This window comes from Prionailurus bengalensis, chromosome B4, assembly GCF_016509475.1.
Source record: "Prionailurus bengalensis isolate Pbe53 chromosome B4, Fcat_Pben_1.1_paternal_pri, whole genome shotgun sequence".
NCBI classification, from domain to species: domain Eukaryota; kingdom Metazoa; phylum Chordata; class Mammalia; order Carnivora; family Felidae; genus Prionailurus; species Prionailurus bengalensis.
The window spans coordinates 27,723,129-27,748,070 of NC_057358.1; the positions used below are offsets into that span (position 1 = coordinate 27,723,129).

General features: G+C 45.0%; 1 protein-coding gene across 9 annotated transcripts in view; it reads left to right on the top strand.

The window, feature by feature from the left end:
• SVIL (supervillin) overlaps positions 1–24,942 on the top strand; it is a 232,675-nt gene that overhangs the window by 69,377 nt on the left and 138,356 nt on the right. For 3 of the 9 annotated variants that reach the window (XM_043562074.1, XM_043562076.1, XM_043562085.1), the window contains exon 1: positions 19,041–23,978. The exons of 3 other annotated variants lie outside the window; for them this stretch is intronic. In XM_043562074.1, coding sequence (XP_043418009.1) covers positions 23,963–23,978 — 16 coding nt within the window. In that variant the 5' untranslated portion in view covers positions 19,041–23,962. Of the gene's footprint in view, positions 1–13,993; positions 14,535–19,040; positions 23,979–24,942 lie in introns of those variants that run through there. 3 more of the 9 variants (XM_043562071.1, XM_043562079.1, XM_043562060.1) reach the window with 3 other exon arrangements.

Genomic DNA, 24,942 nt, shown 5'->3' on the forward strand with positions numbered 1-24,942 from the left:
TAGGTCAACAGTTGAATGTGATTCTGAAACTCAGAGAAAAAATCCTGAATGCAGGTAACATTTACATGATAGGTAAACCCATAGGAGAGGATGAAAACTCTGTGTGTGTGAGCAAAGGAGGCTCAGAATGAGATGGACTAGAGGAGGAGAGCCAACAAAGAAACCTGAGGAGGGGTCAGCCAGGGAGGAAGGAAAGTAGAGGGGTATGAGGTCACGAAGCTCGGGTGACTTCGGAAGGAGGGAGGTGTCCACAGAGTTGATGCTACTGAGAAGTCAGGAAGAGGAGGACAGAATTGGAATTGCCAAGATGGATGCTGTTGATGACCTTGGCAAGAGTAGCTGCATAGTGGAGACTCCAGAACAGTGGGTTGAAGAGGGGATGTGAAATCCTAGAGTAGAGAGAGGTAGGGTGACTGATTTTAGAAGTTTTGCTGGAACCACATTCTAGTGAAGATTGCTCTGGGATCCTTTCCTGCCCTGTTGAATCACCCAAATGCTGGTAGGGTTTGAAGGCTATCTCTTCCCTCGGAGCCAGCAACTTTGGGTGTGAATACTGTGTCTAGGAAGCTGCCAACTTGTAGGTGGGGGTGGGGCAGGAGAGTAGCTCTAGGCTGGGGTCCAGAGAAGAGTGTCCTTCTTTGCTTTGTTTTCTGATGGTTTTGATTTTCTTTTACTTTGTGAGAAAGCTGAGAGAAGGATTTTATTAATCATGTGCTTTTTCTTTCTTTTTTTTTCCCTTAAGTTTATTTATTTATTGTGAGAGAGAGACAGCACAAGCAGAGGAGGGGCAGAGAGAGAGGGGGAGAGAGAGAGAATCCCAAGCAGGCTCCGTGCTGCCTGCTCAGAGCCTGACGTGGGGCTTGAACCCAGGAAACCACGAGACTGTGACCTGAGGCGAAACCAAGAGTCGAACGCTTCACTGACCTGAGCCACCCAGGAGCCCCAATAATGTGCTTTTTAGATTGAACTGTGTAAAACTCATCCTTTGAAGTCAGCATAGAGAGAAAAGGCATCCCATGCTTTTAGATGCGGTGAGGGTCTTTATAAAGCAGAGTCCTGGCTGTGGATACATGGCAGCTTTGAATCTCTTCAGACCCGAATGAACTCAGTGCTGGGACCACCGGGACTGTGCGAGGTGGAAAGAAAAGTGATAGTTCTCTCAAAAGGCCTCCATACAAACGCTTGAGGGAGCTGTGTTTCATAAACCTCAAAAGTGCATTGACGATGCATCTTACTGTCTACATTAGCGTGTTCTTCCTCCGTGCTTCTTTACTAATTTAGATGCTATAAAAGCACTTTTTAAGATACATGTTCCTTTAGACAACAACCCCGGCTTTCCCGTCTCTTGAGAAAACAGGCTGCTACTTAGGCTGTGAAGCCCGTTTAACGCTCGGAGCAAACATGTTTTGAGCACATGACTAGAGGTCGTTCATCTTAGATGATTCCAAGGGGTGCTGTTTGTTTTTTCTTTGACAAGATGTGTGTGTGCGTGCGTGCGCCCATGCAAGCATACTTTATTAAGTCAGGTTTTTAAAGTTGTATCTGAAACTTTAACATTTGAGTTTTAGCTCAAATTTCTGCCTTTTATGTGGAATATAAATGACCTATCCGAAAACAATGTATTTAAAGTCCAGTGTGTTCTAACTGGCTTGGCATGAAATTAGAAAACATCTTTGTTTTCCAAACCCTGGTGAAAGGCTCCCTGTAAGGATTTCTTGTGTGTGGGGTTTTTTAAAAACAAATTTATGTGATTATTATTGTTGGGTTGTGTTTCACTGTATGTGTAAGGGGACACACATTGGGACATTTTGAAGGAGGAAGATTTCATTATTACCTTCATTAAAACATTCTTACTCTGAGGGGCGCCTGGGTGGCTCAGTCATTTAAGCATCTGACTTCAGCTCAGGTCATGATTTCATGGTTCATGGGTTCAAGTCCCACATCGGGCTCAGTGCTGACAGCTCAGAGCCTGGAGCCTGCTTTGGATTCTGTGTCTCCCTCTCTCTCTGCCCCTCCCTCATTCGTGCTCTGTCTCTCTCTCTCTCTCTCTCTCTCTCTCTCTCACTAAAAAAAAATTTTTTTAATTAAACAATATAAAAAATTTAAAAAATTCTGCTTCTGAAAGAAGCATCTTAATTTGTTCTAGTGCACAAGGTTTTTCATTTATTTATTATAAGAAAACGAGACAGTAGTGTGTTCTACTTGGCTAGAAGTAGATTGCCGAGGAAATCACCAGCTTAGGAGAAACCCTGACTCGACAAGCCTGTCTTTTTCAGCTGCTCCCCGCCCAGGTGTAGAGATTTCAGTAACTTGCGGCAACTTCCAATCATGGGAGAATTGGAGTGGTTATCCAGGAGGAATCCTTTGAACTTCAGCCTGTAAGCTTGGCTATCGGGCCGTGCTAACAGGCGCTTTTGGGATCTTGATTTTAAAAGAGCACGAGAAAGTGGCTGCGGGAGAGGATTTGGTCTCTTCTACTCACCGGTGCTTCTTGAGAGATGCCTGCTCACCATGACTGGGGGCAGACGAGGTCAGCTGACAGCGTTTTCTCATTGTTTTCGGAGAATTGGACTGTATTAAGCAGGTGCTACTGACCACATTTCAGCTCATTTGTACGGAGGAGCACTGATTCCATTTTTGTGCTCAGGGTGGATCTGTGCAAGTTACTGTTTCTCAAAAACGTCATGTGTGTCTTGGGAGGCAGCCAGGCCTCTAATGTGGGTGCTGTGTGCTGTGTCACAAACCCCAGGCCCTGAGGCCTGAATTTTGCCTTGTCAGACCAGATGAGTGTATGAAACAAGCCACCAGCCTTTGGGAGACAAACATAAAAGCGAGGTTTGTAAATTGACGTAGACAGAGCCTTTGGGCAGATTTCTTGGAGATGTGGGAATCTAGGTGACATGAAGAGAGAAGACAGAAGAAAACAGGTAAGGGACTTCTGGAATTTCTGAAATAAGCTTATTTGGCTGCATTCAGAAAGCTGATTAGCATTTCCTGGGCTGGTGAGGGCCTTCTCTCTTCGTGGGGTGTGTTGGGGGGCAATGATTTTTCGATGTTGGCAATGTACTCAGAGTATTTCAACTAAAAATGCCACTAAATTGGCTTTTTAAGTAAAAATACAAGTTCTTAAAGTGCTGTCCTCCTATCAGAAACTAGGAGGTATCGAGCTCTCTAAATAGGAAAAATAAGCAAAATAAAAATCCTAAAGGAATCTCTTTTTTGGCCGTTTTTTTTAACCCAATGTAAGATGCAGGCCTTATTTAAAATAAAATTTGTCATAGAATGGGAAACACAAGCCATGGAGGAATATAAATATACCTTTGGTCTTCTTCTGTTTTTACACACACACACACACACACACACACACACACACCCCCTATATGGGCATGAGAAATAGGTAGTAAATATCTTAACAAACAGAAGGTACAATACAATCGAGAGGTTGAGTCTAAATTGGAACGGGTCCTAAGTTTTTATTTCACTTTCATTTGGATACTTTTACTAATTCTCTTTGCCGAGTTTAGGCTTTTCAAACATTCTTTGGCCCTGGGAGGGAGTTGTATAACCATAAAACTTGGGAATCCTGGCCCTAGAATAAATGTTCCTTTAAAACCCCAAGGACAGAAAATTGAACACAGCTGTGCAAGAGAAAAAAAGGAAAAAAAAAAAAAGCCCATGATGGTTCAGGGCTGCGGGTGACCTGACCAGCATCCCCAGTGCACTGGGGCTGTGGTTTCTCGATGGTAGATGGGGAGCTTCAGTGTTCTTTTTGCAAGTTTCAGGAAAAGGCCAAGACTTTCCTTCAAAACTGTAGTTTCTCTGTTGCAGTTAGGAGAATATTCTGCTAGGTATTGCTGTCCATCGCCCTGCTTGTCCTATGTACAACTGGGGTTTCTAATTAGTTTTGAGATGCCCTGATTCTGCAAGGCCCACAGTTCCTACTTCTAAGTAAGCTTCAGAGCTTAAGGAATTTACATCAGAGTCAGCGGATAGAACACCCAAGGTTTTGGGGCTCCAGAGTCCCTCTCTCCTCTTCCCCCTCAGAATAAAAAGTTTAAAGTGTGGTCCTGAGAACATAGCATTGTTGTTCTTTGCTTCTCCTCCTCTGGGATGAAAACCACCATGTTGTCTCTCTGATGTTTGCCTGGTGGGTCCCACTGTTTGTTTTGTAGCCCACGAGGAGCCATGGCCATGGACCCTAACCTCTGCACAGCCTGAGATTAATCATTTTGCTCTTTGTCAGACCGTGTAATGATGATTCATACTTCTTCCTCTACAAGATTAGATTACTGTAATTTTCATATCCTGGACTGCTCACTAGGGATTTGAATTAATTCTTGTTGGTATAGAAAGCAGTATCGTGTTTCTGGGGAGAAAGGACTGAACTTGCCTACTTGGCCATCATCAGAAAACATTTAGGGAGGGCCTATGGGGAGCTTGACTCTGGAAGGTAATCCTAGCTTCAGGACTTAACCGAGTCAATTAGTGCACCATAAAGCCCTGCAAGCAGGGCCTGGGCGTGCCCTTGGCCCAGGTGCCGTGGATTTGCATATGTGACACCCTGCCTCAAAGATCAGAACGCGGAGAGAGTTTTGCAAAGAGTCCTTCCTATGCTGCAGTCAGGCCCTGCTTAATGAGGAAAATCTTGCCCAGAGAAATATTTGGGAAAGAGGTAAATGAATTCAGATTTGTGGAACAGTGTACTCAAAGCCAGCAGAAATCAGGATCACAGACTGGGGGATGGTGGTGGTAGGACCCATGAGGGGGTAAGGTAACCTCGGGGAAAAAATCCTGTTTTGGCACTCTCTGTGTAAGATATGTATTATTCTAGCCCATCAACAAATATTTATTGAGCACTTACTATGGCCTAGGCACAATTGTGGGCACCGGGGGTTAACAACAGTCTACAAAACAGACAAAAATCTCTGACTTGACGGAGCTCTTGTTCCTGGGACCACGGACCTGGGGGGTAGGAATGTGGGCTGGAGCAACAAGGAGTTAAGAGCACTTGGCACAACTCCTAAATAAGTGCAGTCGTTTGGAGATGTGTTTGCCTGGATGTTTTCTCTCTTCCCTGTGTGTAGTGTGTGCCCTCTATCCTGCCAGTAAGGTTGCCCGCCATTTTTAGCGGGTCCTCTGAAGGGAGTTGTTCATGCATGCTAACAAATGGGCCGCTCTGGTATAATGAGACCAGCAGATGATTTCAGGGGCCGTGCGGGGACTGTCTGCTTCAGTCTGAGCCTCTGTTGAAGGGAAGCTGAGCTGTAATCAAGTGTTCTTATCTTTGCTTCCTGTCCTACTGTGGAATAACTCAGACTCCGGGAATGCCTTGTGTTGCATACTTTCTCTCTCCTTGGATCCCCTTCCTTTTTGTTATCCGTCCCCCCCACCCCTTTCTTTTTTCTCTTAATCCTCTCCATTCTTCTTTGGCGACTCTGAGATGGCACTTTGCCTCAGAATTATAGAATCTCAGTTTTTCTGGAACTGGATGGGACCCTAGGAGTCTTAATCTAAACCAGCAACGTTTGGTCCCTGGACTGACACCAAGTGTTCAATCTGATGCAGTGAAATGAGAAATATAAGAAAATGAAGTAAATGGTTCATGAAGCTAAACTTCATTATTTGATTCCTGTACTTTCTATCATATTGCCTTGAACTTTTGAGTTTTTAATGTCTTCCACTTACCCTAGAAATCACTCATTCTCCTGAACTCAGCCCCCCACCCCTCACCATGCTGCCCCCACAGTTGACTCCTGCCCCCTACTCCTTTCTCCCACATTCTGGTTTTCAGATGATGTCCCCCTCGATTTTGTAGCTCCTGCTCCCAAAATAAGAGTTGCGGCCTGAACCTTAGGCTGGGAAGTCACCACTCGTAACACCAGGGAGTTGTGTTTTAGGATCCCCAATTGGAGCCACGGATATGCTCTCAGCTACAACACACAGCGGTTCAGTTTTATAGGATTATTGGTGCCGTATTTCCACTTTATTACAGGTTTATCAGGCGTTTGTGGGTTGGCCGAGCGTGCAGCCATCACTTACGATGCTGGTTCTGGAGGAGAACGAGAATGAACATCTACAGTGGGAACCTCATTGAGCTGGGATGCACACACTTGTGCTTCCAGCCAAGGGTGTGTGGGGTTTTGTGGTTTGTGGAGGCTGGAGAACAGGACTGCAGAGGAAGCCTCCCAGGTGCTCCCTGTCCAGTGTGTCTCCGGGACCTGGATGGTCTCCTTCATACCACGGGGCGGATGTTCACCTTTCCACTGCGCTCCTTAAGAAGGACCATGGGTACTTTGTGCTTTTCATTCAGGAGTAAGAATTGCCCGTTCCTTCTTGGTGTTTGGGATCAGCAGGAGAAACCACTTACGGTGCTAAGCTTTGTGATGTCCGCAACGACATGAAAGGGAAAAAGCCTCCTGGGTCTTCTCTGGTAGGGGAGGTGCTCCCTGCATCGCTTTAGTCTCAGGTTCCCACTTGAGAAGCAACCCTGTGATTCTGCCCTGTGATAAATTGATACAGATGCCATATCTTTAGCTATATCGTGCCCTGAACGGAGCATGTCACAATTTGTAGATCTCTGATTACTCTCAGGACTCTGAGCCTCGTGTCCAGGAAGGCGATGGGGGTCCCGCCATGTGAGAGGCTGTGTCCCTGGAGCCAGGACTCCTAAGACGTGGTCCAGGCTCCCTCCTGGCAAACTCCCATTTCATTTTGACCGTGAGGCCAGCAGTTCTGTGCATGCTGAGCATTGCTCCCCTCCCTTTGCTCTTGAAGCAGCAGCCTGGGAGAGAAGAGTTGGCTTGCTCATCTGTGGTTCAAGCCAGTGACCTACACATGACCTTGGAGCTTGGAAGATGGTTATCCAAGCCAGTGAAGCTCTCTATAAACTTTGAGAGTGAGACAGAGAGACAGATACTCACTCACTGATTGGTTTAGATCATCTGGGGGAGGGAGACATGTTGGTGGAAAGACAACCGTGAACCAAAAATAATATCCCCCTTTTTGAAAATCTACCCCAAAACAAAATTATTTGTCCACAGTGCAGAAGGCCACAATCTGAGACTCATGCTGGTGTATCCGTCTAGATGTTAGGAGACAGGCACATCCCGTCTTCACTCATCGATGTCAAAATTCTAAGCTTCACGGAGCGTATGGACGCAAAAAATGAAATAGTTTCAGGTCTGATTCTGTTAGAGCAGAAATTAGGACGGAGTACAAATCTGGTTCCCTGGAAATGAGCAGCTTAAAAGAATGCTTCTAATGATTGTTCAAGTTCATTGCCATTTAGAAAGGGGAATCTTTCAGAAGACAGGAAGGGACGGACGGCTTTGTTGTCTTGCTTTCCCTGCACTAACAGCTCTGCCAAAGCTCTGATGTCATCCTTACTTCAGAAATAGGTGCCTTACAGAAGGGAAACTGGCAAATAAGGCACTTGTGTGAGCTGCGTCTACTTTATTTGCTGCCTGCACACTGAGAGCCCAGCTTGCTTCTCTTGGTACTCTCCAGCTTTAGAGGGGCATGCGCACCGATTAGTCAAACCTGAATCAAAAAGGAGAATGTTGTCACTGAGTTGAAACGAGAAACAAAAATATGTAACTACAAGTTATTTTGCTTGTGGGTTTCAGCCTTCCTATCCCCAACATTTATTCCATGTATCGAGTGGCGGGCACACTAGGTTCCAGAGATCTGGAGATGACATGGTGTCCCTGCCTTCTGGATGCTGAGTCTAGAGGTTGGAAATCGTAGACCATGTCAGGGATGGGTTCACAGGAGAAAGAAAGTCAACTGAGTCTGGCAGGATGATCAGGAGTTTTCCAGGTGAGAAGCAAGGAACAGAGGGAACACTCTGAGCACAGCAATGGTGGTCAGTGTGGCTTCTCATGGTCATCTACTGGGGGGCAGGGTGGTGGGACATATGGCTAATGAGCTAGGAAAGGGGAGGGGTCACGGAAGCTAGGGACTTTGGAATTTATCCAACAGGCCCGCCAATCTTGACCTTCTGTTTTTCCTCCAGCACGTGTATGCTGGAGTATATCCACATGTATCACACACCTCTTGGGTGTGGCCAGATGTGATGTTTGTAATGAAGCAAGATGTGAAAGTTCCCTATAATCATCACACAACTATTAGCAGTACGTTCATAAATGTACATTGCCACAGATCTTGGTCTATGTGAGATAATCTCTGGGTTATCTCATGGGAATCTCACTCAATTCCCAAAGTATTTATGTGTAACTCGATTCCTTTTACCTCCTAGTGATAAATGTCTAAATGCAAGAAGAGGGTGAAAGTGATGCTTTTGCAAGGACATTTTTACATTGATTCTTCAAGAATATTTAACTTATTTTTTTAATGTTTATTTTTAAGAGAGAGAGAGTGAGCATGAGTCGGAAGGTGCATAGGGAGAGGGAGAGAGAGAATCTCAAGCAGGGTCCAAGCTGTCAGCGTGGAGCCCAAGGTGAGGCTCAATCCTCACAAACTGAGATTATCACCTGAGCCCAAATCAAGAGTCAGATGCTTAACAACTGATCCACCCAGACGCCCCAAGAACATTTAATTTAACAAGTTGTTGCTCCTCAATGGGAAGTCACTGGCTGCCCAGGAGAAGGGCTCCTGGGGCCAGTGAGGAGGTTTCCACTGGGCAAGAAGTGGCCATGTTGGGGCTGGTTAGAAGGTTCTGAGCAGTGGAGAGGATGGGTTTGGGGAGGGAAGAAGAGTTTGGAGGCTCTCACGGCAGTTCTGCCCAGAAGCAGGGAAGTAGACACAGAGAGGAAGGTTAGGGGGTGAACCATAGGCTCCAGTGAGGAGGGGCTGATGGGGGCTGTCCGCCAGGGAAGCAGGAGCAAGCGTTGTGTTAGGAGAGGACAAGGGCAGCGTTATTTGTCTTGGGTTTCTAGTTCCTGTGAGCTACCCTGGTCTTCTGATCTCAGGGACCCCCTAAGTCCTGAATTCTGCTGCAAGTGCAGTGGGAGTAGGGGAGGGAGAATACTCCAAGGTCAGGGAGGAAGAGGGGCAGTGAAGCCCGGAGTAAGAGTCTTCAGGCATGGGAAGGACCAGACTGTAGTGTCTAAAACATTCTTAACAAGAGGATGTTCCATGAAGGTGGAAGTGAGTAGAGAGTCCAACGACAGAGCGGCCAAGTCTATATGGCACTGGGAAGGTCCCTGGTTGGAGAAGCAGTTTCTGGAATGCGGAGGGAGCTAGAATCCAACTGCAAAACGATGGGGGGGGGGGGGGGACAATGAGACTGGGAGGACAAGGGGAGCTTGGTTGTGGAAGGAAAAGAGGAGTAAGACGGGCAAGCGCTCGGAGGGGAAGGGGGGCTGAGGGAACTTTGGGGGTGAGACACACAGAAGCCAGCACATGTTCTGGGGCTTGCGCCACTCTTCCTCCATGAAATGAAAAGAAGCTTCACATCCTGTGTGCGTTACAGGGCTCAAAGCTCATCCTTCCTAGAAGAAAAGTCTAATGGAAGTTAGTTGGGCCCTCAGGAGGGACTGTTCCAGATGTTTGCAGCTAGGTGTGACGTCACAAAGTCTGAGCGGATGTCGGGCACAAAGCATTCTCCATCTGCCCTCTCTGCCACTTGTGTCTTGTCTTTCTATTTTCAAGAATGAAACCTTCCAAACGGTAAACTCTGGAGTTTGAACTTGTTTCCCATGATATTTATAGTAGCATTAAATTTTGAGATGACTCCGTCTCCTCTCTTTCTAAAGAGTTGTTTTCTTGCTGTTTCTCGAATGTATACAGATTTTGAAAATAAATCATCTTGAGCAGTGGCTTGAAAATTCTGAAAATGACGTGGTGGTATGCTGTTTTATTGTTGGAGAGGCCCTCGGTGTTAGCGGTTCCCTTTAAGTGTTCATGCAACCTGCCAAATAAACATTTAATTGGAGAGCAATGCTTTCCCTTCGCTTCTGTATCAAATATTTCACTTTGGATCAATGGACTTCCATTCTTGTAGGGAAAAAGAAACATTTCTAATCTGAATTTCTTTTTTTTTTTTTTAATTTTTTTTTTTAACGTTTATTTATTTTTGAGACAGAGACAGAGCATGAATGGGGGAGGGTCAGAGAGAGAGAGGGAGACACAGAATCTGAAACAGGCTCCAGGCTCTGAGCGGTCAGCACAGAGCCCGACGTAGGACTTGTACTCACGGACCGCGAGATCATTACCTGAGCTGAAGTCGGACGCTTAACCGACTGAGCCACCCAGGTGCCCCTCTAATCTGGATTTCTTAAGATGGCATTCATGATAGGCCAATCTATATAGATTTATTTAAATTGTAATTACAGTAAGTAGCCCACTTATATAAAGGGGATGCATTGGAAGTTTTATTTGAAGTAGGTTTTTTGAAAAAAAATTTCAAAAAAATTAAAAAATAAAAAAATGTGAGGGGCACCTGGGCGGTTCAATCAGTTAAGCATCCGACTTCGGCTCAGGTCATGATCTCGCAGTTCGTGGGTTCGAGCCCCGTGTTTGGCTCCACACTGTCAGTGCGGGATCGGGATTCTGTGTCTCCCTCTCTTGCTGCCCCTCCCCCACTCGTGCTTTCTCTCCCTCCAAAGCAAATAAACTTAAAAAATGTTTAGTTCAACGTTTAATTTTGAGATAATGACAGATTCAAACGCAGTTTTAAAAAATAATCTAGAAAGATCCTGTATGCCTTTTATGCAGTTTTCCCTAATGGTTTCAGCAATGGAACAACCCGGATCCATAACAAGGATCTCTTTCAGGGCCCTTCCCTCGCTGCCCCATTCTTAATCTCTGATAACCACTAATCTGTTCTCCATTTCTACCATGTTGTCATTTGGGGGATTCATCTAAATGGAATCATACCGCGTATAACCTTTTGGGACTGGCTCTCTTTTTCACTCAGCATAATTCCCCAGCAATTGATCCCGGTTGTTACAAGCGTCAATAGTTTGTTCCTGTTTTTTAGGTTTTTTTTTTTTTTTTTTAATGGTTTCGTATTTTCCGTTCAACTTTGCGATCCATTTTGGTTAATTTTTGTATGAAGTGTGAAAATTACATTGAGGTTCACTTTTTTTTTCTTTTTTCTTTCTTTTTTTTGCCAGCGGATGTCTGGTTGTTCCAGTGCTGTCTGGTGGAGAGGCGCCTTTTGTCAAAAATCTGTTGGCTATATTTGTGTGGGTCTGTTTCTGAGTTCTCTATTCCATTACTATACTGTACAACTTAATATGGAATAGATTGGTTACTCTTTATTCTTTTTTTAAAATGTTTTATTTATTTATTTTGAGAGAGAGAGAGAGAGATTGAGCAGGGAAGGGGCAGAGAGAGAAGAAGGGAGAGAGAATCCCAAGCAGGCAGAGCCTGATGTGGGGCTTGAACCCACAAACCGTGAGATCATGACCTGAGCTGAGATCAAGAGTCAGACACTTAACCAACTAAGCCACCCAGGCTTCCCCAATAACTCTTTATTCTTTTTCAAGATTGTTTTAACTATTCTAACTCCTATGCTTCTGTATATGAATTTTAGAATAAGCGTATCTATATCTATCAAACATCTTGCTGGTAGGAATTGCATTAAATGTGTATATTGTTTGGGGGAGATTTGACATACTTACTATGTTGACCTTCTAACCCACGAACACAGTATATACCTATTTATGTATTTTGGTCTTTTGGATGTTTTTTAATCAGAATTTTGTGATTTTTAGCATACAGAGCCTGTATATGTTAAGTTTATATGTAAACAGTTTATTTTCTTTGTAGTGATTGTAAATGTTGTCGGTTTTTTTGTTTGTTTTAATTTACTTTAAGAGAGAGAGTGTGTACATGAGTGTGAGAGGGGCAGAGAGAGAGGCAGAGAGAGAGAATCCTAAGCAGGCTCTACATTGTCAGCATAGAGCTCGATACGGGGCTTGAACCCATGAACCGTGAGATCATGACTTGAACTGAAATCAAGAGCCGGTCACTCAATTGACTGAGCCACCCAGGCATCCCATGTTGTATTTTTAATTTTGGTTTCCACATGTTCATTTTTGTTATAAAATAGGCGTTACAGATACACGATGCGGTTTCTCTTAGAAGCAATATCATAAACAGATACAGTTCCTTGAGTAGCAGACAAAAGCCAGATTAAAACTCGTGAGAAAACTGGACTTAATGAGCAGTTACTAGAGAGAATAGTAGACTACCATATTGTTTATAATACTAGTACTAAATAGTAGCTAATGTAAACTAGTTATCAAATATTTTGGAAATGTCTAGCATAAGTATGGTTCTTATTTCAACTCATAACATGATTTTCCATTTTCTTCATGGGTAGATTGTGAAATCTACTCTCACGCATGTCCGATCCATTACTGTCACTTTTTGGACAAAAGCGTGTAATGAGAGTTTCCTGGGTTTAGCGGCGAGCAAAAATATTTAGGAAAATGTTTAAACAGATTGCGCAGGTGGAATGAACTGGGATTTGAGCAAAGGCAAAAAGGGTGTGTAGAAGAGGAAGCTGGGGAGTGTTATTCTGTTAGACTCTGATGCATTAATCTAGGCCAGTTTGGTTGCTACAGGGAAACAGGGGGCCAGGATTTAAGAAGCCTCCAAAAGTTAGCTGTTTGTTTTGTGGGAGTGAATCTTTTTAAGGAAAACAAAACAAAACAAACAAACAAACAAAAACCCCTGCACTGTTGTGGCAACAGTCATTCATTGTCTCCTCCTATCTTGTTAAAAGACCCAGAGAGTCAACTATTTTACCCCGGCTTTGCTCCGGGAGGAGTTTTAGAAAACTTCTATGAAGGCATACAAGAAGATAAGATAAAATTTCAAATGGATGCAAAGCAAAATTAGTCAAAGGGAAAATAAGATGAGGGCCGTGACCGTGACTGAGATTTGGAAGCAGAAGTCAAGCTGGGAGGTTTTATTTGCCATCTTGAAGTGGGTAAACAATTTGGCGTGGACATATCATTTTTAACCCTTGCACACATAGTCACGAAGCCGGTGTTTAATTATTACGGCCGTCCGGGGCTATCTGCCTTGTTTTCATCGGCCACAGGACTGCTTGGGGGGAGAACATTGTCCTGCAGGGTTAAATGATAACAGGAATTCAGATCCTGCTTGGGGAGGCCTCTGCTGGCTGATGCAGCTGGTGGTCTGAGAACCCACGCCAGACCCACAGCACCCTGGCGGCAGCCCTGGAGCTTTTCCTCCAGCCCAAAGCTTTTGTGATGTATAGCGAAGTGGGGATGAACAATCAAGCCCTTGCTCTTTTTGGTGACAGCAAGGACACCTCCAGCTGTAAGTAATTTTGTTAAGTTTTAGTATCTAAACAAGGTAAATAGCCTTTTAAGAAGTGATTGCGGTAGTTCTGGTTTATTTACTTGTATGTATGTATTTATTTATGTATTTATGTATTTATTTATTTATTTTTCATTAGTTAAGGTTCCTCTGGTTTTTAAGTGAGGTGGGCAACCTGAGAGCCCTCTGAAGGTCGATCTTGCTAGCTCGGAGCATCGTCTGTGCTTTTGAGACACAATCTTTGTCTGTTTTAGAGAAAGTACTTCCGGCACCATTCTTTCTCCTGACGGCCCGTTTTCTGCCGTCAGTGGAAGAGGGAAGACAGCCACAGATGTCCCCACAATTTGTAAACCTGTAAACAGGCCCGTGCCACCCTAGTGTGCGGTTTAATGTATACACACGTGCGTGTCTGTCCCTTCCTTTGCAGCATTCGGTATCTAGGCTTTGTTCCTGGTTACGTGTTCCTTCTTCGCACAAAAACTAGAGTCAGAGAAATGTTGGCCCACTCCATTCTGTATTGTTGCAGCCCGTTTAGTAGACCGCTGTTGCATTTTTACTTTCTCTATAAAACGAGCCCGAAGACAATGGGAATGATCTAATTGCGTTTGAAGTAGCTGCTGGGCAGGCTTGTTGCAACAGCTGATGGGCTCCTCCGAGTTTCAAGAGCTATTTATGGTAGATTAGCTGGGATCAGGGCTCTCCAATTCAGGCCATAAAAGGCCCGTCCCATGTGGAGTTGCCCCACTGCTCCTGACAGCGCCCTCCGAGGCTGAAGCGTCCTCAGGTTTCACGTGGATTTACCCAGTAATGGATGGCCATACCGAGGCCAGATTGGGGAAGTTCAGCGTCAAGGACACCAGGGCACTGAAAACTTCAAAAAGAAGACTCTTTTCAATATTTTGGCGATCTTTCTTCCGAGAAACTTATGGGATGTAGCCTTCACCTTTTTACTGCATTTGGCATCCAGACGCCTTTTGGAAAGCACCGATCTAAATTTATCCTGTTCTGAATCATCACTTCTGATGCTGTTGCCTCGTTTGCGTGGTGATATTTGATTTTGTACAGTGTTCCTGGGGCTAATTTTTGATATTTTGCTTTTTGTTTAGAATTTGAAAGTAGCGGCCGTTGAAAGGAGACACAAATATACTTGAGGACATCCAAAGCCGGGTTTTTGTTTATTTTTTAATTAGAAAAATAAGAAATTTCAGTGTGATTTTTTTTCTCCCCCCCTCCCCCTTTAACTTAGAGGAACAAGGATTAAACAGAAATTTGAAGTAAGTGAAAAATCTTCCTATAAATGTAAATACAGCTGTTGATTAAGTGCTATCTGTCCGAGCATGCTTCCTAGGGTTTGCTGACTTCAGGCGCTAGAATGTTCCTGCCAGTATGTGCTACTTATTGCTAGTTGCTTCTCTGTGTGCCCTTGGGCATGTTTTCTGGGGTTTGGAATGACTGGATTTTTCTCTCCTTAAAAATGAAAGAACCTTATGATACAGAGAAGTTTGTACTAACCATTTAATGAATATAGTTTAGTAAATACATTCTGTCTAAATGGGAGCACTTGAAGCCTTGGAATTAAAAGCATATCCACAATACAGGGTACTTCAATAATCATATCACAAGTACGGGGGGGTGCAGTTCAGAAGGGCACGTTCTATTTCACACGTGGAAATGTAAATTGCCAGTGATCCTTTTGTATAATCTTTGTTTTGAGGGATCTTTACCTTGGTACTCTGATTCTTATTATAGAACCTCTGATGTTCCAGAATTTAAAAACAAGAAACAACAAAAAACCCTCAAGCTTTAGTTTCTAGATTTTTGAACTGTCTTTCATTTTTAAATTCGCCAAGAGAAAAATTCGTTAGTAGCCTTTTTAAGCCCTAGAGAAAGCTGTGGTTCTGTAATTTGGCTTAGTGATTTGCTTCTGTTAAAAAATAGCAAAGAGCTATAGAACATTTATGGTTGATTCGACATATTGCTCCTTTAAAAAAAAAAGATTACAAATTTTTTTTATTGTTTATTTTTAAGAGAGAGAGAGACAGAATGCAACTGGGGGAGGAGCAGAGAGAGAGGGAGGCACAGAATCTGAAGCAGGCTCCAGGCTCTGAGCTGTCAGCACAGAACCCGACACGGGGCTCGAACTCACCAACCACGAGATCGTGACCGGAGCCGAGGTTGGACGCTTAACCGACTGAGCCACCCAGGCGCCCCAAAAAGATTGTTTTTTTTTAGTACCATATCAGATAGACCAGTAGGAGCAGTAATTATTTTTATCAGGTAGCAAACAGAGTATTTATAGAGATGAGTTTCATCGGTGAACCCTGCTGTGGTTCTCAAACCAGAGGTGGTGGCATAGCTTCAGCGGGCATTTGGAAAGTAGAATTTGGTTGAAGTGCCCAGCTTATATCCCTTTCATTTGACAGACCCAGGAGACCCCACTTTTGCTTGTACTTTTGAGACCCCACTGTTTCTTGGTAACCACTCCTCTGGAAGGCTGTGAATATCAGTTCAGAATGCACATCTTTGTTAACATATGGGGCCATTAAAAATTCTCCTGTTGAGGATTTGAATCTGAAGAAAAGGGCCGCTGGTCTTCAGCGGCGCAGGGATGTCTCGAGAGCGGCTGTTCAGGGGTCACAGGCTGTGCAGAGAGCCGAGGTGGGGGAACCACCAGAGGTGTGTTTTTATTGTCGGACACGAAGGGAGTCCTCCCCTCACTGTAGGACTTCCTGGGCTCTTAGGACGCTGGTTACAGTGACACTCACAGTGGCTTCCCCACGACCAGGAGAATTTCCAGTCTGGAGCTTTCCTGCAGTCCTGGGCTTCATTATTTTGTAACTCTGAACCAGAAGCCGTGCCATCACCTTGACTCCTCTCCCTATAGGTCACCAAGGCCACTACATCTGACTCTGAAATGATGCACCTGCCCACCACCTCTTCCCGAGCCTCCTTGTCCCTTCCCTGGATGAGTGCATTGCCCTTACTTAGTCCTTTTGCCCCCAAGTTCCCCGCTGTCCAATCCATCCTCAGAATGACCTAAACAAGGTCTGATCCTGTCGCTTCTCAAAAGTCAAACCTTCCGTGGTTTCCCACTGATGACAGGTGAGAGCCCGACTTCGTAAGCCTCCCCCTCAGGGTTTTTCATGCCACCGGCTTGCTGGCCTCCCTCCCTGAAATGTTCTGCCTTCCCTCGCGTGCCAGGGAAGTGTTATCAGAGGAGATCTTTCCAGAAGCTTCCATCTATTTGCCTCTGGGCTCCAGGGTCAGATTCCTGGCACCGTGTCCTGGCACCTCCTCCCTCTGTAGGGGGGCACCCAACAAGACAGCTGGGTCCCAGCTCTCTTACCACCCAGGATCTAGCCCATTGCCCAATGGGTGAATGGACTGGATGCAATGGAATAACTTTGGATTCTTCATATCCAAATTTAACCGTCTATGAAATAATTTGCCATTGTTACGTGTTACTCACTACGGAAGTGAGCGTTCTGTTATAAGCTCTGGTTTTTTTCTTCAGTATCTAATAATACAAGCATATTTGTCTTACAAGTGTGATGGGGTTTATATGTAATGCTTTTGCCAACACAGGAAATGAAGGTGCCTTCGATAAAGCCAGCCGCTTCATTATTGGAGCCTTGCCTAAAATGAAGAAACTCCCCTAGCGGTGTGCTTTGACTTACGTGCTTTCCCCAAGCATTAAACTTTATCCCTCAGATGCAACGTCTCAGGATGGCTTTCCTTGCTGACCTTGGGTGGGAATGTAGCCCCTAGATGTCCGGTTCAGAGAGATCTCTGTCTCACTTTCTTACGGCACTCCTAGTTGCAGGAGGCTTTGGAAGAGGCATTTGTTTCGCCACATACCTTGCTTATTCTCTTCTAAAAGTTGATCCTTTAGTCCCGGACAAGTTCATAACCTATTTCGAACTGGCTTTTGTATGAATACGATCAAAGAAAGAGCTTTAGTATTTGCCTTGGGATAGTTTCTCCGTGTCACCATGCTGGTTTCCTCTCAGCACGTATGTATTACACGTCTGTGTGTGGGTCTCTGAGTCGGATGCCGTGGGATGAAGACAGTGAAGCTTGTTCCCCTCCTTGGTGAGGTCCTTTCCTAGAGGGGTTCAGATAGGGTCTCCATGAAGCTGTTTTACCAAAAGGCTAGGAGGGATGAACACTAATAACATGCCAGCCAGTGTGTGTGCCAACCTCTTTGCCTTCGTTATCTCATTTAATCTGTACGGTGGCCCTGAGACATCATACTATTATCCTCATTCTACAGGGGAAAAAATCCTGAGGTTTAAAGAGGCCTGCCCAAGGGCCTGTCCCACGGGGTCAGGGTAGAGCTGATTCAAACAGTCCCGTAGGATTTCAGTGCCCATCTTTCTGACCCCTACTTTAAACCAATGAGTCTTAGACTTTATTTTTTATTTTTTAATTTGTATAATGTATGTTTATTTTTGAGAGAGAGAGACTGAGCACGAGTGGGACAAGGGTAGAGAGGGTGGGGGGGGGAGACACAGAATCCGAAGCAGGCTACATCCAGGCTCTGAGCTGTCAGCACAACGTGGGGCTCAAACCCATGAACTGTGAGATCATGACCTGAGCCGAAGTCCGACGCGACGCTTAACCGACTGAGTCACCCAGGCGCCCCAACGTCTCAGACTTGAATAAGCATCACCTGCAATCTTGTTAATGAGCCGGTTCTGACTCAGCAGGTCTGGGGTAGGGCCAGAGATTCAGCAAAGACCCCAGGTGGTCCTGATGCCTCCGGTCAGCACTGGCTATGAGTAGCAGTGTTTTAAACTACACTGCTTCCGGGGCGCCTGGGTGGCTCAGTCGATGAAGGATCCGATGTCGGCCCAGGTCACGATCTCCTGATTAGCGGGTTCGAGCCCGTGTCATGCTGTGTGCTGACAGCTCAGAGCCTGGAAGGAGCCTGCTTTGGATTCTATGTCTTCTTCTGTCTCTCTCTGTCCCTCCCCTGCTCATGCTCTCTCTCTCAAAAATAAATCAACATTAAAACAAAACACTACATTGCTTCCTTATGGAACCACTGAGATGAAACAATCAGGTTGGAGGGAGAGCCGAGGGCTTCCTATGGTAGAGGTGATCTTCCAGACTAACCTTCTCTGGGCTTTTCTTGCCATCCCTTCCCACCCTTTGCTTACACAGTTGCCCCCCCCCCCCCATTTCTCTTCCAAGGTCTGCCTTCCTCCTGGCTCCTCCTCCTCCTCACACTGAAAGCAGACTCAAGTTTCCTCCGTCCTAAATAAAGATCCCCTTGACCTCGAGCGATCAGCTATTTCTTTCACCGCACACTCGCTCCTCAACACCCACAGCTCCGTAGAGCTGCTTTCGCCCTCCCAGACCCACGTGATCTCCTGATTGCTTTAACGCTGAGCACCTCTTTATGAGGATCCTGCCTTGGGTCTACACTGACCACTATGTTCTGGAGCTCTCCTAACACCTTTATTTTCTAAATCGTGCCCTGTCTCCTCCCTGCTGCAGCTTACCTTCGTAGGGTTAAGGTCAACATTCTTCTGCTGCCCTCTATATGGTGAATTATATGATCTGCCTGTACATACATCAGCATCTGTATCCTATATAGTATTGATAGAATCGTGTATAAAGAAAGTTTCTGAGTGACGATGCAAAGGGCTCGTATAAGTCACAGTAATCTGTGAACTGCTTTGGTTAATCAGAGGCTTCATGTTTCTTTCTGGATTTTCAGTTACGTTCTGAGTATGGAAAGTTGGCAAATAACTTAGGCTCAGACATAGAGTGTCATTGAACAGAAAAATCAATTGGTATTTTTAGATTTTTTGAGATATCCAGTATTTTAAATATTTTGAGCCCTGAGCTTTTCATACATTCTGAAAACACTGCAGCTGGGGGCACCTAGGTGGCTCAGTCCTGGCATCCGACTCTTGATTTCGGCTCAGGTCATGATCTCACGTTTCATGAGATCTAGCCCCACATCTGGCTCTGGGCCGACAGTGTGGAGCCTGCTTGGGATTCTCTCTCTCTCCCTTCCTCTCTGTTCCTACCCCCCCCCCCCCAATAGCTCTCTCGCTCCCTCTCTCTCTCAAAATAAACATTAAAAAAGTGAAATATAAACACTGTACCTAACTTTACGTCATGTAACTAAAGATTTAAAATATACATATGCACTTGCTCACACATTCAACGAAACAAGCCAGGCCAGCCGAGATTGAAACAGGAAAGCAATTGATTTTCAGTTCCTTAAAATATGTTGAATTACGAAGTGGGTGATGAAAGGTAAAATAACCTTTGAAAATTTTAGTACTGTTTTGTGTAGATTTCCTTAGGAAAAAAAATTTAATTAAAGCAGGGATTTCAGATTTCCAGGCTCAGGGACGCTGTTTATTGTGCAATTACTTCATACCTTTAACAGCTACTGTTATGAAATGGACAAATGACATTGTAACATTATTGTTTGTTTGCAAGTATCACTTCCGGTACCTTCCCCAGCTAATGGCTCTGTAGGCTTGAGCCAGGTTAGAAAAATAAACTCAGGCATGCTGTTCAGAGGTAGATGGCTCTCCAAATTATGTTCATGGTCTTAATTTCCACCAGATGTTCGTTTTAGCCAGACACACATAATCATTTGGCTTTATTATTTCATGCATTTTTGATTGAAAGTGTTGAATATTTTAAAATTCTGTGATCCGGTAAATATCGTTGTGATGCGGTCGTGGAGGATGAGTAAGCTTCATGCGATGCCTTCTACCCCAACGCGGGATCCTCCCATTTGAGATGGAATTTATTTAGTTGGATTTGTATCAGTTCTTCTCTCTGGAGGCTTCAGGGAGCTTGCAGACATCTAACAGTCCTTAAATATTTCAAAAGAGAACTTCAGCAAGAAGGTGGAGCCGGGAGCCAAGTGGAGGAAAATAATGTGAAAGCAATGGTAGCAAAGAATCTTTGTGTCCCACCCACCTCAGCCCACCTCCCAGAGCTCCCGAGAACGGTTTTCCCTGCTCTCGGTGGGGGAAGAGAATTTCATTTGGAAATTAAGGGTGTTTGATCCTGAGGAATGCTTGGGGCAGTGGCAGAGTAAGCGGGAGCAGCCCTGGTCTTAACGACCAGCTGTGTGACCTTGGGTAAGTTCTTACCCTCTCTGAGCCTCATTCATTAAAGTGAGCATTGGAATGGAGGATTTCTAAGGTCCCCTCTACCTATTGGGATCCTATAATTCAAAGACGTCACAGCTTGAAAGTACTCTGGTCTCCCCTGGAAAGGAAACCCTGCATCTGGAAGGTGTGGCTCAAGGCAGCAGAGCAGGACCAAGCCAGAAATGTCTTAAGAAAGAATATGTACGTGTTTTAAAGTGTGTTCTCACCATACTGGCTTGATGTAGCCTGTTCTTCCTCCTTGGTTGGCTTGGTCACTGTTCTTTGTCTGTGATCCTTTATTTTTGGTTTTCTCAGTGTTTTCTTTTGTGTTCATTTAAATACTTAAATTTTAGTTTCTATAGCCTAATTTATTCTTCTTTTGCACTTTGTGAAACCCCAGAGTGGTCATGGCAAACCCCAGGAGGGATGCCTGAGACAGAATTTTCCTGTTCACAACAGGAGTAGGGTATGCCTGGCTTCTTTTTTTCTTTTTTTTTTTTTGTTTGTTTTTGTTTTTTGTCGCTTTACACTTATTAGCTCGCTGCCAGACATTCATTCTTTTTTTTTTTTTTAATATTTATTCATTTTTGAAAGGCAGCGAGGACAGAGCATGAATGGGGGAGGGGCAGAGAGAGAGGGAGACACAGAATCTGAAGCAGGCTCCAGGCTCCGAGCTGTCAGCACAGAGCCCGATGGGGGGCTTGAACTGACAAACCGTGAGATCATGACCTGAGCCGAAGTTGGACGCTGAACCGACTGAGCCACCCAGGCACCCAGAATTTTGTTAAATTTTTACGTTGAATTTTGCACCAGTTGTAAAGGGCGTTCTTGGTTCGTAGGGCTATAAACATTTCAACCTTTGTCCTTCACAAGGTAATTATTTCATTAAAAGTAAATTACAATTTATTCAGTAGCTCCAGATAAAAATGCTAATCACATGGTAAATGGATACGCTAAGATTTGAGAACAAATTACCTTGGTATTTTAATGGAGAGAGTTTTCTGAGCTAATTTTTATTCATAGCCTCTCTCTGGCTAATGTGAGGCTGGTGATGATTTCTATAATTAATGAGCTCAAGTTATAAAAAAAAAAAAAGACTAACAGGTAGACAATAGGGCAGTGTGGAGCTAACATTTTTATTTCAGAGAAGTTGGATTTCAGGCCGTCACTGCGAAAGGTGCTCTTACTGAGCGAATGTTCTTAAATAGGTACACAAACAGGCTTTAGGAGGTTACGGTATCTCCCAAAACGTCTATGAAAAATGTTCCTTGTTTTAAAAGCTCATTTAATGGAGGTGAGGATCCATTGTTTTCCTTTTTTTTCTTAACTTTTTTTTTTTTTTTTTTTTTTTAGAGAGCATGAGCAGGAAGGAGGGGCAGAGAGAGTCTTAAGCAGGCTCCAGGCTCAGCACTGAGCCTGACGTGGGGTTTGATCCCACGGCCCTGGGATTATGACATGAGCCAAAATCAAGAGTTGGACTCCCAACTGACTAAGCCACCCAGGTGCCCCATGTTTTCCATTTTTTGCTGAAGGAGTTGGGCTGTGACTCCCATGAGAAACTAAAGTCACGTTCCAATTTTTGAATAGAAGTGAGGTGCCTGGAGGTCTCTAGGTGACCCCATGTGGGGGCGTACCCCTGGAGCGTGTGAAGGTTTAGCATCCACCGGCTGGAACAGGGTTGGGCAGCCCACAAGTCTGGGTCATCGCTGCTCAGTACAACTCCCCGTGTTGATGGCTGTGTTCTCTGGATGGGAGTGTTCTGCACGGTACCCTCAGGTCACAGGCGGCTGTCGAGCACTTGAAAATGTGGCAAGGGCAATTGAGGAATCGAACTTTTAACTTACTTTTAATTCGTTTAAGCTCCAGTAGCACTGTGTTGGACGTCACAGGTCCAGAGGAAGTGGATTTACGCCCCGTGCGTCTACTGATACGAGCAGGGGGCTACAGTGCGTCACGTGTTGACATAGCCACAGGGTGGGTGATACTTGGATGGCAGAGGGAACATAGAAAACTCTGTGCTTTTCAAGAGCTCGTGGAAACGTATCGCCTCCGAGGAGGCTTTCCTGTGGATTCCCCGTTCCTCCCACCCGTCCACAAATGCACACCCCCAGGGTAAGCGGGTGCACACACGGTATGGTTCTGTAGGTTCTTTGTGGCCCTGGACACATTCGGTGTTCATGTCCATGTTTTGAATTGTGTGGCTTTACAGTCCAATAACAGCCCTAGAGTTGGGTCCTTCGGTCTGCCGGGCAGCACCTGCCTGATGGTCAGTGTGGATGGGAGGGCCGCCAATGCAGTGGCAAAGTCGTTTGGAGGGGTGTCCTCGGATAGGTTGCCGGCATGTCAACCTAGGCTTTATTGTGGCTTTGTTGTTTTTTCCTACGTTTGTGTTTTGGCTGAAAGTGATGGGGTTTTGTGAGAAGTGACTTTACGTGAATTTTTTTGCTTGTTTTCGCTTTTACCTTTTTTTTATACCTGTGGGTGCGAACTCAAGCTGTCCTCTGGGAACCAGGGCCGTGGTGCGGGTGGTGAGGAGACTTTTCTGTGATGGCAGCTCATGGGACGGCTCTACTTACCAAGCCTGCAGGATACCCCTCATTCATCCATCCTAGTTATTTTTGAGTGCCGGCCGTGGCGACTAAGGATTCTGCGTGTTCCCCAGATGCCTGTGGCTGGTGAGCCTCCGAGAGTGGAGAAGGCAGAGTCGGGCAGCCTGGTGGGAAGAACAGAGGGGACCCCGCCAGCCGGCACAAGTTGCCGAGCGACGAGGCATTCACCCACACCATCTGCTCTCACACGCCCATTCCCCTCCGTGTGGGAATGCCTCTCCTCGCCAACCCTCCGAGCCTCCCCGCCTCAGAGAGCTTACTGCCTTCCCTGGGAAAGTCTCCTCGGGCCACCTTTCGGCTCCCACAGCCATTGGCTGGTCTGAGCAAGCTCGGAGAAAGCCCTGGTGTCCTCACGCATGGAGTAATGCAAGCAGGTCCGATTATGCTCCACTCCACCGCTTCCCACCTGAAATCAAAATAGACCAGAGTGAGGTTTCACCCTACAGGTGCAACAGGACTGACTTGTATCTGAAAAGAATGTAGCGATCCATTACTAAATACACCAAGGAAGAGGCAGGGACAGTGCCTCGTTGCCCCTGTGGAACCCTTGCATCGAGTGCGGATGAATCAATGTGGTTAATTAGATTAGATGACCATGTATCAAAAACTATTCAGCTCAGCTGTTGAGCTGAATAGATGTTTTTAAAATAACCAATCGAGTTGAAGCTCCTCGTTACCACCTGACCTTCTTTGGTTTGTCAGAGGGGGGTGGGTGGGTATTTAGGGACAATATAAGGTGAGTCAGCCACATCCGTTTCCTCCTCTTGTCTGTTCCCCTCTTCTTTCTTTTTCCTTTCCTTCACTTTCCTTTCCTTTCTTCCCTTTCTTCTTCTTTCTTTCCTTCCTCTTCTGTTCCTGTCCTCTTTTCATCTTTTCACTTCCTATTTTTCTTCTCTATTCTCGTACTTTCTTTTTCTCTTGACTGCTTCTCTTTATCTTCAGCTAAGTCAAGACATAAGCAACATGGCCATGGATATCTGTAAGTTTTAATGATTTTAATGTGTGCAGTTTTTAAAATACGTGTGTGTGTGTGTGTGTGTGTGTGTGTGTTTATACAGACATAAAATCTCCCTTTACACAGTTCTGACCCTTTTGTAGCACGATTAATACTATAGATGATCTCTTAAAAATTATTGTGTTCTGCAACACGGAGTCTGATTTGTAGGCCTTGTTATATTTTGTGGAAAGAGACTCGTTTCTTGGTAGAGCAAATTGGTCATCTTTCCTTCACGTTATCTCTGTTCGCATGCATATTATATGCCTCTGTGCGGATATGTACGAATAACAGCCAAAAAATATGTGCTTATATTTTTCTTTCTTCCTTGTTCCTACTTGGCATCTTTCAATATGTCGTGTGGCACTAGCGATAAGGAGAAAGTGAGTACTGAATGCTGCAGTTTAATTTTAGTGGCACACAAATGACAACCAAGTCTCTGCTGCTGCTCTGGTGTTGTTAACTCAAATGTAAAATTAGAAATGTGGTAATTATTCGGCCGTTCTGGCTTTCTAGGGGAAACCATATCATAGTGTGTGTGTGTATGTGCTGGCCTTTAAAAATAGATCTCGCCCCATAAGGAGATGACCCCCAGCTCAGCCATACTTCACAGGTCCTGTGCATCTGTGGGCCTTGCCAGCGGTGGCTGTGAGTTCTCGACTCTTCCCAGGAGCATTAAGCACTGGCTGCATTCAGTTCATCTTTGGTCAAAGCTCTTGTGCTTTAAAAGCTGACTCCTGGCGCGTAAACACTCTTGACCCTGGTTGTAAACATTTGTCATACGTCTGGTTAGTTTTAGTTTTCACTGACCAAAATCATTTTGGCAGAAGGGTCCTTAAAGTTTGACAGCCCGACAAATTACACAGAATCCCTTGTTTTTCTCACACAGGCTTTGACTATGACTCACTATCCATCTGAACACGTTTCTTCTCTGGTACTGAAAATCTCC